Source organism: Lycorma delicatula, chromosome 3 (assembly GCF_047948215.1).
Source record: "Lycorma delicatula isolate Av1 chromosome 3, ASM4794821v1, whole genome shotgun sequence".
NCBI lineage: Eukaryota > Metazoa > Arthropoda > Insecta > Hemiptera > Fulgoridae > Lycorma > Lycorma delicatula.
The window spans coordinates 148267515-148281056 of NC_134457.1; the positions used below are offsets into that span (position 1 = coordinate 148267515).

General features: G+C 32.8%; 1 protein-coding gene across 3 annotated transcripts in view; it reads right to left on the bottom strand.

Moving 5' to 3' along the window:
* Positions 1-13542, bottom strand: part of Eb1 (microtubule-associated protein RP/EB family member 1) — a 67013-nt gene that overhangs the window by 35937 nt on the left and 17534 nt on the right. For 2 of the 3 annotated variants that reach the window (XM_075360783.1, XM_075360784.1), the window contains exon 4: positions 12129-12384. The exons of the other annotated variant lie outside the window; for it this stretch is intronic. In XM_075360783.1, the coding sequence (XP_075216898.1) occupies positions 12129-12384 (256 nt within the window). The remainder of the gene's footprint in view (positions 1-12128; positions 12385-13542) is intronic. 3 annotated transcript variants of the gene reach the window in all.

Sequence of the window (13542 nt, forward strand, 5' to 3'; positions counted from 1 at the left end):
TTCCTGTTAATACATATGAACTTATTGCAGTCCAATGTCTAAAATCTAAATTGGATTATAACACTTTAAGATTATGGAATGAGAAATTGTCAAATCAAAGGTTTCCCAACTTTAAAGACTTTATAGCATTTCTCAACAAAAGAAGCCAACCTCTAGAAAACATTAAAGTAGTCACTTCAAATAGAAAAGTGATACAGGAAACAATGTCAAAGTAAATCGCTACAGTAACTCAACTAAAACTTATCATAAACAATATAAAAGAAAAAAAGGCAGTTTTTATTCAAAATTTAACTTCTATTAATGCTCATTCTGTAATTCAAATCATTACTTATATCAATATAAGGAATTTTTAAACTTGTCTATTGATAATCGTAAAAGCTTTTTGAAAATAATTGTTCTAATTGGCTGCATAAAGGCCATCTCAATAATCAATGTTATTCAAAAAATTTGTGTAAGATTTGTGCTAAGAAACACAATATACTCATTCATATGAACAGATTTAATGATTCTAAATTACAAAGTAATAACTCCAAATTTAATACTTATTGCTTATCTATCAGTTACAGAGAAAAAATTGGTAAAGTTCAATCATACATATCATGTGTTGGCAATGTAATGAAGAAAAAAATAATCAAAGGAAAGTTAAAAGAACATGATTCATGCTATTCTGGGCACCTACAAATCCAAATGAGACAACAAAGGTCGAAAGTCCAAATACATTTTATTACTGAGAATCTACAACCTAAGGTATTGATCAAACAATTTTACAATAAACAATAAATTAAGAATAAACTAGATCACTCAAATATCGATGATAGTCATAACACTGCAATGACAGTGCCAGCAATTATCATAACAGATTGTCATTGTTAAAGGAACAGATATCTGTTCCTTTAATATCACATTTTTTATATCCAGACTGGCGAGCACACCATTCCAATCAAACTTCTTGCAAGATTGGAAACTCCTACATGAATAACAAGCTGCCATCAAAAATTCACAATTATGTATTGGCATATTTACAACACTGATGTTTACTTCAAACTTATGAATTAGTATACTGAAAATAAAACACAAGTTCAATTCTGTTACTTAAAATCTTGATAAATATTCATACTAATTGCTGAGCAGGAGTAACTTTGTACAGTTATACTGTACAATTTTATAATATTTATTTCCTCCCTTTATGAGATCTTGCTGTTGGTGAGGGGGCTTGAGTGCTCTGTGATACATAATAGCTGGACCGAAGGTGCAACCATATTGGAGAGGAATCTGTTGAGAGCCAGACTAAGGAACGATTCCTGAAAGAGGGCAGCAGCTCTTTCAGTAGTTCTTAAGAGCCTAAGTCATGACGACTTAAACGGCCATATCATCACTCAGTCATCTGAGTACTATGCAGCTGAAAGCAATGGAAAACTACAGCTGCTTTTTTTGATTGATGAAAATGTAGCGCTCTGCATTTTCATATAGCAATGATGGAGGCGCCTTCCTTGGTAAAATATTCCGGAGGTAAACTAGTCCCCCGTTCGGATCTCCTGGTGGGGACTACTAAGGAAGGGGTCACCAGAAAATTAAAAAATAACATTCTACGAGTCGGAGTGTGGAATGTTAGAAGTTTAAAAAAGGTTGGTAGGTTAGAAAATTTAAAAAGGCAAATGGATAGGATAAATGTAGATGTAGTAGGAATTAGTGAGGTTCAGTGGGAAGAGGAAGGCGACTTTTGGTCAGGTGATTTTAGAATAATTAACTCAGCTTCAAATAATGGGCAGGCAGGAGTAGGATTCGTAATGAACAAGAAGATAGGGAAGAGAGTAAAGTATTTCAAAATGCAAAGCGATAGAATCATTGTAATAAGGATAAAATCAAATCCTAAACCGACAACGATTATCATCGTCTGTATACCTACAAGCACCCATGATGATGATGAGGTGGTAGGGTGTATATATGAAGAAATTTACGATGCAATTAAACACATAAAAGGAGATGAAAATTTAATATTAGTTGGAGACTGGAATGCAAGCATTGGAAAAGGCAAAGAAGGAAATATAGTGGGTGAGTACAGGCTGGGCAAAAGGAATGAAAGAGGGGACCGACCTATAGTTTTGCACGAAGTATAATTTAGTAATTGCCAACACCCAAATTAAAAATCATAACAGAAGAATATACACTTGGAAAAAGCCAGGCGATACTGCAAGGTATCAGATAGATTATATCATGGTTAAGCAAAGATTTAGAAATCAACTCGTTGATTGCAAAACTTACCCTGGAGCAGACATTGATAGCGACCATAATTTGGTGATAATGAAATGTAGATTGGGGTTTAAAAACCTGAAGAATAGGTGTCAGATGAATCTGTGGAATTTAGAGAAGCTTGAGGAAGAGGAGGTACAGAAGATTTTTGAGGAGGACATCGCAAGAGGTCTGAGTAAAAAAGATAACATAGAAAATGTTGAATAAAAATGAGAGAATGTTATAAAGGAAATTCTTAAATCAGCAGAAGTGAACTTAGGCGGAACAAAGAGAACTGGTAGAAAACCTTAGGTTTCAGAGTATATACTGCAGCTGATGGATGAACATAGAAAATATAAGAATGCTAGTGATGAAGAAAGTATAAGGAACTATCGACAATCAAGAAATACTATAAACAGGAAGTACAAACTAGCGAAAGAAGAGTGGATTAAAGAAAAGTGTTCAGAAGTGGAAAGAAAAGTAAACTATACAATATAATAATATACTATACTAATATATATATAATAGACTATACAAACTGGTGTGTAATATTTATGAAAAAGGGGAAGTTCCATCAGACTTCAAAAAAAGGGTTATAGTCATGATACCAAAGAAAGCAGGGGCAGATAAATGTAAAGAATACAGAACAATTAGTTTTAGTCATGCATCAAAAATCTTAACTAGAATTCTATACAGAAGAATTGAGAGAAGAAGTGTGTAATAAAAAATAATAAATATAACCTAAACAACGAATAAATCCATATCCCCCCAGCTTTAATAAAAGCTGGGTAAGAAGTGTATACTGAAGTGTTAGAGGAGAAGAATTTGAGACAAGTGTTAGGAGAAGACCAATTTGATTTCAGGAAAAGTATAGGGAGAAGGGAAGCAATTTTAGGCCTCAGATTAATAGTGGAAGGAAGATTAAAGAAAAACAAACCAACATACTTGGCATTTATAGATCTAGAAAAGGCATTCTCGATAACGTAGACTGGAATAAAATGTTCAGCATTTTAAAAAAATTAGGGGTAAAATACAGAGATAGAAGAACAATTGCTAACATTTACAGGAACCAAACAGCAACCGTAATAATTGAAGTACATAAGAAAGAAGCCGTAATAAGAAAGGGAGTCCAACAAGGATGTTCACTATCCCCGTTGCTTTTTAATCTTTACATGGAACTAGCAGTTAATGATGTTAAAGAACAATTTAGATTCGGAGTAACAGTACAAGGTGAAAAGATAAAGATGCTACGAGTTGCTGATGATATAGTAATTCTAGCCGAGAGTAAAAAGGATTTAGAACAATGAACGGCATAGATGAAGTCCTACGCAAGAACTATCACATGAAAATAAACAAGAACTAAACGAAAGTAATGAAAAATAGTAGAAATAACAAAGATGGACCACTGAATGTGAAAATAGGAGGAGAAAAGATTATGGGAATTTTGTTATTTGGGAAGTACAATTACTAAAGATGGACAAAGCAGGAGCGATATAAAATGCTGAATAGCACAGGCGAAACGAGCCTTCAGTCAGAAATATAATTTGTTTACATCAAAAATTAATTTAAAGGTCAGGAAAAGATTTTTGAAAGTATATGTTTGGAGTGTCGCTTTATGTGGAAATGAAACTTGGACAATCGGAGTATCTGAGAAGAAAAGATTAGAAGCTTTTCTAATGCTTTTGAAATGTGGTGCTACAGGAGAATGTTAAAAATCAGATGGGTGGAAAAAGTGACAAATGAAGAGGTGTTGCGGCAAGATGAAGAAAGAAGCATTTGGAAAAATATAGTAAAAAGACTTATGGGCCACATACTAAGGCATCCTGGAATAGTCGCTTTAATATTGGAAGGACAGGTAGAAGGAAAAAATTGTGTAGGCAGGCCACGTTTGGAATATGTAAAACAAATTGTTAGGGATGTAGGATGTACGGGGTATACTGAAATGAAACGAATAGCACTAGATAGGGAATCTTGGAGAGCTGCATCAAACCAGTCAAATGACTGAAGACAAAAAAAATGTGTTGAACCACAAATAAGAAAACTAATGAGTGATCTGGTGTTTTGGAGAATGGCTATTAGTGATCAACAAGGAGAATGCTTTCACCAGGACTTATCTATAATAGAAATATGATACCATTGAAAATGGAACCCCAAAATGATCGCTGACTACTGCTGGAATGTAAAGGACACCCACAGCAAATTACAGCAGAAAATCCAAACGAAATAAATTTTAGGAGATACAAAATGCATGTAATATATTGTCATATTATGTTCACCATACATATTTTATTTCAAAAGAAATTTCAATTACAAGAAAACAGTCTGATAGAAAAAAATCTATAAACATTTATGAAATCAGCATAAAAAATACTACTACAAGAAATCAGCCATTCACTCTCATTTAACAAAAAAATTAAATTTTGTTGACCAGTGTTATAACTAATTTTCAACAGTACACTTTTAAAATGTATACTTTGTCTGTCCTTTTCTAAGAGCCCTGTTGCCCAGCTACATACAGCCTACTTTTGATTTCTTAATACTTTCATAAAGATAAATCGAAATTCTGTGATATTTAGAACTGCAATTTAGAACAAACATTTTCAAGGGCATACAAAAACCTCAATATGTCAAAATGAGCAGGTACACTATACCCCTTCAAGACTTCAATTAATTACAATTAGAATTGGTTATTTCCTGCTTTTAGTTTATTAAAGTAAAACCAATTCTGTTTCAAAATGTTTTTTAAAACCACTAAAAAAACTTCAGACACTTAAGCAAAAACTATGAGGTCAGAGCACACATTGAAAACCCCTCTCTCTGAATCCCTCATTATGAATGTCTGATAAGCCTTACAGTAAAACCTGAAGTATTTATTATTAATTGAAATCTGCACAATTAAAATTATTTTTTTCTTTACATATTCCTCTTAAATATTGTTTTCATGACTTAGTAGTTGAACAATATCAGATGTAAACAACCCCATTTGTACACAATTTAAAAAAATTTTTGTTCCTTTCATAATAGTGATACTAATTTCAATAAAATGAGCATGAAAAGTTAATCATAACCATGACTAAACTGTTATGATTCCCTTTAACATGAAATATTTACACAAGAGTATATTCCTCCAATCAACAACTTTCAAATACCTCCTTTGTGCAATAAATACTGAAAATAACTATATCATACAACACAACAAAACAGGTTTAAAACTATTTAACAAAAAGCTGCTATCTGACAAAGATAGCCATTGTTATCATTTCAAACAATTGCAAAACCAGTGACGAACTACAAATTATCAATAAAACAACTATCAGGGTAGTAATAATTAGGGGAGTACTCTGACAGGAATAAGTTGGTGAATAGATATTTTTCTTTGGCTTTTAAGATTTGACTGCTGATAGAATTTGATTAAATTCTCAACTAAGTACATTGTTTAACAGAAAAATTGTTTTAATCATTTTATTGTAACTACATGTAATCAGAGTAATCAACAAAAAAATATACGAGGCCATTGCTTTTAAAATTCTATGTATCAATTCTAATTTTCATATTCTATGAATATGATTTTACTTTCATCTTTATATCTTATACTTTCAAAATTGATATTTTAAGTGCAGGCTGAAAAATGATTACAATATTTTATTCGCATGTTTGAACCAACTTTCTTTAATAAATAAACAAATATTGACAAACACATTCATAAATTTCAAAGTGACAACCATCACCAATATTTAATTTTTTTATATCTCAGTTTAGTCTATATGGTTATTTTTTTAATAACTTATCAAAATACATTTTATTAAGTAAAATTCTGAATCTTTCATTATAAACAAAACTAAGCCTTATTTTTGAAAATTGACTTAACTGCAAAGACACTGCACAAAATTGATAATTATTAGTCAGATTTCATATCCACCATTTGTGAGGATTTTAGCTCACAAAACCATTTACAAAAGTGACTAATGTTACAGTCTTCCCAAACACAGATTAAAATATTACTACTATACACATTTTTCTGATATCTTATAACTTACTAAAGCACTTTCAACAGATGAAAAATAAAAAAAAGTCTAACATCACAAAAACTCGATATTCATTTATGCACTCTATAGACATTGTCAAATTATAGAAATTAATTTTTTTTAAATAATTATGATCGTATGGAAAAATATCACCCCTGCTGGAAATCAAATCCAGACTAGTTTAATGAGAACCCAATTAAATTTGCTGACCAGTAAAAACTAGCCAGCTAATTGGTGTAGAATATATAATGTCATCAGTTTAATGCTGACAATTCAATAAGCTCAATGAGTATTACAACTAGTCTACGGAATTGTAGAACATTTTTTCACATTTTGCAATGGTAAAAAAAATACAACCAGGTATATATATTTATGATGCTAGGCTAAGGGGATCTTCGCAAAGGCTGAGACTTGCAATTGCTCAACTGTTACAACATAATGATTAATTTTTTTTAAAAAATCAAACAGAAAAAATATTCAATTTTATTGTTATTTTTTACTTTTAGTTTTACAACTTGATTCTCCAGATTCCATCTTTAAAAACAAGTTAAATGCTGTAAATAAGATGAGTTCCATAAGCTTTAAGCCTACAATTTAACTTTTCGTTTTAATGTTTATAAAAAAATTAAACTATAATATTTGACTATATAATTACTTTAAAATCATTTTTTACTTCTTCATATTACATAAACATAAAAAAAAAATAAATCAAACTAATTTATCAACAAGCATAATTTGATTTCAAATCAATATGTATCGATATACAGCTACAAACACCTGCTAAATACAGCATCACTAATGAATATTCTAGTTAAGTATAACTAAACACAAGAAAGTAAAAGAAATAGAGATCTTTTCTTTAACTAATTCTCTAATATTACTGATATAAACTGTTTAATTACACTAAGCTATTATAGTGCACATTTAGTATTAAATACACATAGACAAAACAAAAGATATTTAAAAAAGTCGCAATGCAGCAATCATTAAGTAAGTGTAATAACATTCAGCAAACAATGCAATAAACATTATTTTATTTAATACAACCATGCATTAAAAACACTTACTACCTGTAAATTGCTTATCATTTTTTCTTCAATGTTTCATTTAAAATTCACACAAAAATTTTGATCATTATAGAATCTTCCTATCCACACCTAAAGTTACTATTTTTTAAAATAATAAATGTGGCAGAAGGAAAATTGTTAAAATCAGCATTTCCCAACCTGAGTTCTGTAGAACATTTTATTTTCATTAAAATTTATCTGATGTTGCTCACACCTGGGATATTTGTAATGCACATTTCAGGCTCTCAAGGCCTGGGTTTAGGTAAAATTTTAACATGAATATTGGTACTTTAATGTTTTCCTTTGTGAAGAGGCGAATAATTAACTGACCCCCTTTGTGTAGGTTTTTCATGTACATTTTCTTCTGGCTGGTCAATTCTATCTCAAACCTCTGTATCACTGTGGACTATCTTTCTTACCACCTCCCGCACCAAACCCATCCCTCTTTGTTTCGAGTTAAGGAAACACTGACCATGACTCTTATTCAATTCAGTGGCAAAGTGAACAAGCTGTTTCTTTAGGTTTTTTGCAATATTATACAATTATTTTTTCTGCTTCTGATTAAATAATCGAGTTCAACAGAACTTCTTATTTTCAATTTGTTCATGATCATGGATCAGTGGTTAATGTTGATCGATGAAACAAAACAGGTTGATAATTCGTGTAGATCTAGTGTTGTTAAAAGTATTAGTCTAGATAAAATTCCTTCACAGAAAAATCTGCACAGATATTGTCCATCCTATTTGCAAATTGGATTTTCCATTCTGGATAACGACAGACCACAGTGTGTTGTTTGTTGTAAAATGTTATCAAAAGAAACCATTGAACTTCAAACGCCATCTTGAAACAAACTAGTCGGTTAATAAACCAGTAGAAATCAACACAACAAAGGTTCACAAAAAATTAAAATGGTTTTCAAGTCTCTTATTGAAGTCACCCTTCAGATCACTAGAAATGAACCACCCCGTAAAACTGGGGAAAATCTACTTTTTCCTGCAACAAAAGTGATAGCAAAGAGCTAGTTTAATGAAAATCATGCCAACAAGGTCTATATCGTTATCTGACAAAATATGACAAGAAAAATCAATGAAGTGGCTCAAAATGTGAAAAATATTTTGCTTAAACATTTACATAGAAGTGAATACTCTATGATATTTCAAATAAAGCTAATCTGATAGCTTTGGTGTGATACAACACAAAAATTTTTTGTGCGATACAACACAAAATTAGACTTTTTTTCTAGTTTGAAGTTCCATTGGGAAAAATGTGTAGGTACAGATGGTAAGAAGACAATGTCAGGCATATATAAAGATTTGATTAACATGCCACAAAGTCACACCTCTTGTGAAACTGACACATTGTTGTATACACTGCTAATTATTAGCTACACAACATATGCCCTCCAAAAGGAAAACCTTTCTAAATTAAGCAGTAAAAATTATTATTAAGCCTCATCCTCTTAACAACCAGTTATTTTCAGATAAAGAAGTGGGAAGTGATCAAAAACAAGACCTATTATTGTACTCAGAAATTTGCTGCCTATCTCAGACAAGGTTGTATCTCGTAGTAAGGTTGTTCTTCAGAAATTCTATATTTCAGTTAACATACAATTTAAATGATTTCACATGCTCTCATCTGTTGTTTATTTGCCTAACTTTTTAACATCTTGTGTCCTCTTAATATGAGCCTTCAAGGTACATTTGTCACTGGGTCTTCTGTACAAGCAAGATGGACACAACACTCAAGAAGTTTAAATTATAATTTAACTGCTTGGAGAAAGGAATAAGATTTCTTTTAACACAAGAGTGACCACCATCTCAACTAAGTTTGTATTTTCCAATTTGTGCTGAAAAATAAAAATGGATGAAAACTTTCTTTCTAGATCAGAATATGTCTTGTGATTCAACATTCAGAATGCTGTTTCCTTTGTTACTGTTACTGGAGTTTTGGTTCCATTCTAAGGCTGTTTATCCTGAAATTAAAAAATGACTGTTGCCATTTTCCTGTTGCAATATCTGCGAAAGACGACATTTTCTCATCTTGTAAATTGAAAAGTAACAAATACAGGAATACATCATGGAGCCAGATCTACATCTGAAATTATTCAGTTTTGATATCCAGACATATGGAAGTTGATGTCTGAAAATCAGCATCAGACATCACAACAATAGGCAAGTAATATTGAATTCATAATATCAGGTCTAACTGGTATGATAATCCTGAATATCTCCGGCTGGGATGCCACCAATGTAAATGCCTCAGCAGACATTTGCATCTGTAAAATACAAATCAAATTTTGCCTTCACACAGGCCTCAAACTGACATCTTCACATCCAACCTAGTATGATTCCCTCAAACTAACTAACCGACACTGCGGATTCCCCATGCCTGGTCCAAATCTGACAACACCGTTCATGACTGTGAATGCAGAAAATGAACAAGTTGTAAGTTAAATCAGTGCTAACTCATACCAATCAAAATTATGTTTTACACAACATAGAAATTCAGATCTACACCCAAATAAGTTGACCAAATTGGGTCACCTAACAAGGGGAATGTAACCTCATTCTGGTCCGGGCAGGAGCCGGGGACAAACCCTGCACTCCTACCTGGTCCCATCATGGAGTCTCATGTGGCATTACCAGGTCACAATCAGGGACTGCCACTGATTGAACAAAGCCACGTCCCTGGTCACACAGGCTACCATACCCCGGCAGCACAGCCAGCCCTGACAGCGAGAACCCAAAATCAAATCATAAACAATACCAATATAACCGTGGCTCAATGCCAATATGCCTACCTCCAACCATTCCAATACCCAGGCTGGAACCCTGCCACCCAGGATCCTACCACGATCAAATTAAACTCCTACTGCAGACCTACACACCGTAAGGGCACGAGAAAAAACTAGCCACTATAACCACTCCTCAGCAGATCATCCAGTAAATACAGAGATCCAGAAAGCAATGTATTCTCTCAAGTTCCCTAACAGCTCATGAATGTTTGACCTCATATAGGGGACAGATATAAAGGACGTGGTCCACTCTATCATCAGTCCCACAATCCAGGCATTGATGCGAATCCACCAAACAAAACCTTGACAAACTCGCCCGAAAGGCACCATGCCCGGAGAGAAACTGTGTGATATACCAATTGGGGGAAACCCATCTAATCGCACCTAAATCAGACACTATAAGAAATATACCATGCATATAGCGACCTGTGGGGGATTCATACCACCTAACCTGCCAAGATGCAAGGCCCTGGTCTTCAATCTCCTGCTTTCATTCCGACATCAATAGGTTATTTACCTTGGAAATGTAGCGTTCCTTATGCTCATTTGCAAAGATATCTACTGGTTTGACCCCAGCTATAACACAGATTGCCTCCCATGAAACTGTTCTATAACCTCCAATAACAGCCAGCAAAAGTCTCTGGGCCCACAGCAAAATGTCCATGTAACACCTAAAAGCCAAGCAGTGAGCCCAGACAGGTGCAGCATGTAGCATAACAGCCACACTGACACCTTTGTAAATGATACACATGGTACGGTAATTCAACCCCCAATCGGGATGAATGATTCTACGGATTCCATAAAAAGCATCAGTGGCCTTTTTTGCTACATGCTGTAGATGTTCCTTGAACTGAAAATTCTCATCAAGAATAACACCCAGGTACTTTTGAGCCATAATGTACTGAATGGGGAGATCAACCATCTGAACCCAGATTCGTCAGGAAGCAGCCCTTAAGCAATATCATTGTGGTTCTCTGGGCTGAAAAACATTTTATGTTGGAGACTCCACAGCCGGAGTGCCTCACAAGCACGAGCAGCTCAGAACTGTACTTCATTACGCAAATCCCCTTCAATCAGCAGCAGCGAGTTGTCAACATAAGCGATGACACGACAACCACGTGGCAACCTTAAACGTAACATGGAATCAAATTCTATAATCCAAAGAGGACTCAGAACACTGTCCTGAGGGCATCAAAGAGGGTCTTACAAACCTCCGAGCTGTCATCATGCAGGGAAACAGTCCGATGGCTGAAATAACTTGAGAGCACTTCTAATTAATTTTGTGTACATTTTCGCTTCTGCATCTGAAACAGGGCAGAGGGCCACCATAAGTTATTAAATGCTCCAGATATGTCCAGAATGATCCCTAATACATACTTGCATGAACTAGAGGAAGCTATATCCATCATTTTAGTATGGCATCTTCAGTGCTCTTGCCCAGTCGGAAACCATACTAGTTGTCCATTAGCAAATAATCAGTGACCAATCAGACATTAATACGAAAATACACGACCTTCTCAAAAACCTTAACAATCACAGGCCACAGCGTGCCATAAATGATACATTTAATGTAGTAAACTTGTATTTATCACTTCATTTTTATATGTAAAATATATTTAAAAAATAATATTTTATTTTATGGAAACCATGGAGAATTAACAAGTCACTACAGGTGTCAGTGACATCAGAAAGGTAATGAAACACTGGGTTAAAAAATCATCCGCTGTTTTTTAATTTGCCTCTAATAAATTTGAACTAGTTACTGAAACAATCTAATATTAATACTTCAGAATTTGATAAAGAGTTTAACTACTTAAGTTTCAGAACCTTGTGGAGAGGAAAGGATGTGTGTAAAACCATCTAGTGACTTTTTCTCTCTTGAGGGAATATAAAAAAGATGCCTATTATATGTTATGATTAGTTACTTCTAATATTGAAGCTTGTTAGTGAAAATAACAAAATAAAACTTATCAGTACAAAGAATTAATTGGAATGATTATACAATCATTATACCAGCTGGTCTTGTTGCAACAGGCCTGGTTGGTGCAGAGTTAACAGGTTTTGTTGGTTGAATTCTTCTAACAGGAGCAGAAGCAGGTCCACCCCTGGGCGCTGATGCACCGCCTAGTCCTAATTCTTCACCATTTCTTGCAGCTTTTGCATCATATTCAGTTCCTGCATAGTTTGCATCAAAAAACTTTTTGAACCATTGGAGAAATTCAAAATTATCTTGGAATCGACCTTTGACAAGTCTATCTATTGGTACTATCTGTAAATAATTATTATAAAAATAACCATAAAATGTGCATCAAAAAAAGCAAAAGTAATGATTAAAAAACAATAAAAATAAAGGTATGATTGCAACAGCAACATGCAATACAACAGCCTTGTTCATCTACAGGCAATTACAATTCAGTAAATGGGTGCAATCTACTAAGTCAATCCTCAAGTCAATTCTCAAGTCAATTTAAAATTAAATAATTAAAAAAATATTTGAAAAATGTAATAATTCTGTCTAAAAATTCATCAAATAACTGGTATTTTTTCTATTACTTAAATAATCTTTTTATTTATAACTTTACTTACTCAGTTTATCATTCATTTAATTTTAAATCAGAAAGTTCACTTTTTATAATAAAAGATTTAGTTTATTAAAGTTTAGTACAAAAATTCTATAAAATTTGGCCAGACAAGATCCTGTTAAGATACTCTTTCTAAATACCTAAATATTTTGATTAAAACAGATATAGAATAAAAAAAATCAAGTACTGCTATTGCTTGTAAAATTAAATCAGCTGAAATCTGTAAGAGTAAGATTTACAAATAAATTGCATTTGGGAATGTAGTTAATTATTTTTAATGAAATTTTTTAACATACTTATTACTATCTAGATACATTTGGATTATTTGTAATAATTAAATGCTAGCAATTTATAAGTTTCTAAAATTTACATGAAGATTTTGGATTATTAGGTTGATTGGTATTGTACAGTATACAACAAATACAGAATGGGCAAAATATTACAATGCTCAACATTTCAAGTAAATTTAAATAAAATCTCTGTTGTATTAATTAATTTTTATTTTTTATTTATATAAACATTAATTTAAAGCAGAATAATCAATATTTAAGATAAATATCAACTGAACAACATTTTATATGAAATGACTATATTAGATGTGCAAAACTATAAACTATATTTTCCATATGAAAAAATTTGTCAATAAAAGCTGTATAATACATCACTTTTCAGATTGTGGGTCACCTCTCTATCAAAGAACTGGTATCTCTTGAGACCTCATCCCTAAAAATGATCAAAATTGATGAAGATTTAACCTTTAACCACAACATTAACCTTCAAACCACATCATCCAGTTTTCCATTCTATTGAACTGTAGAAAATGCTCAGTCTATTCTGGGACATTT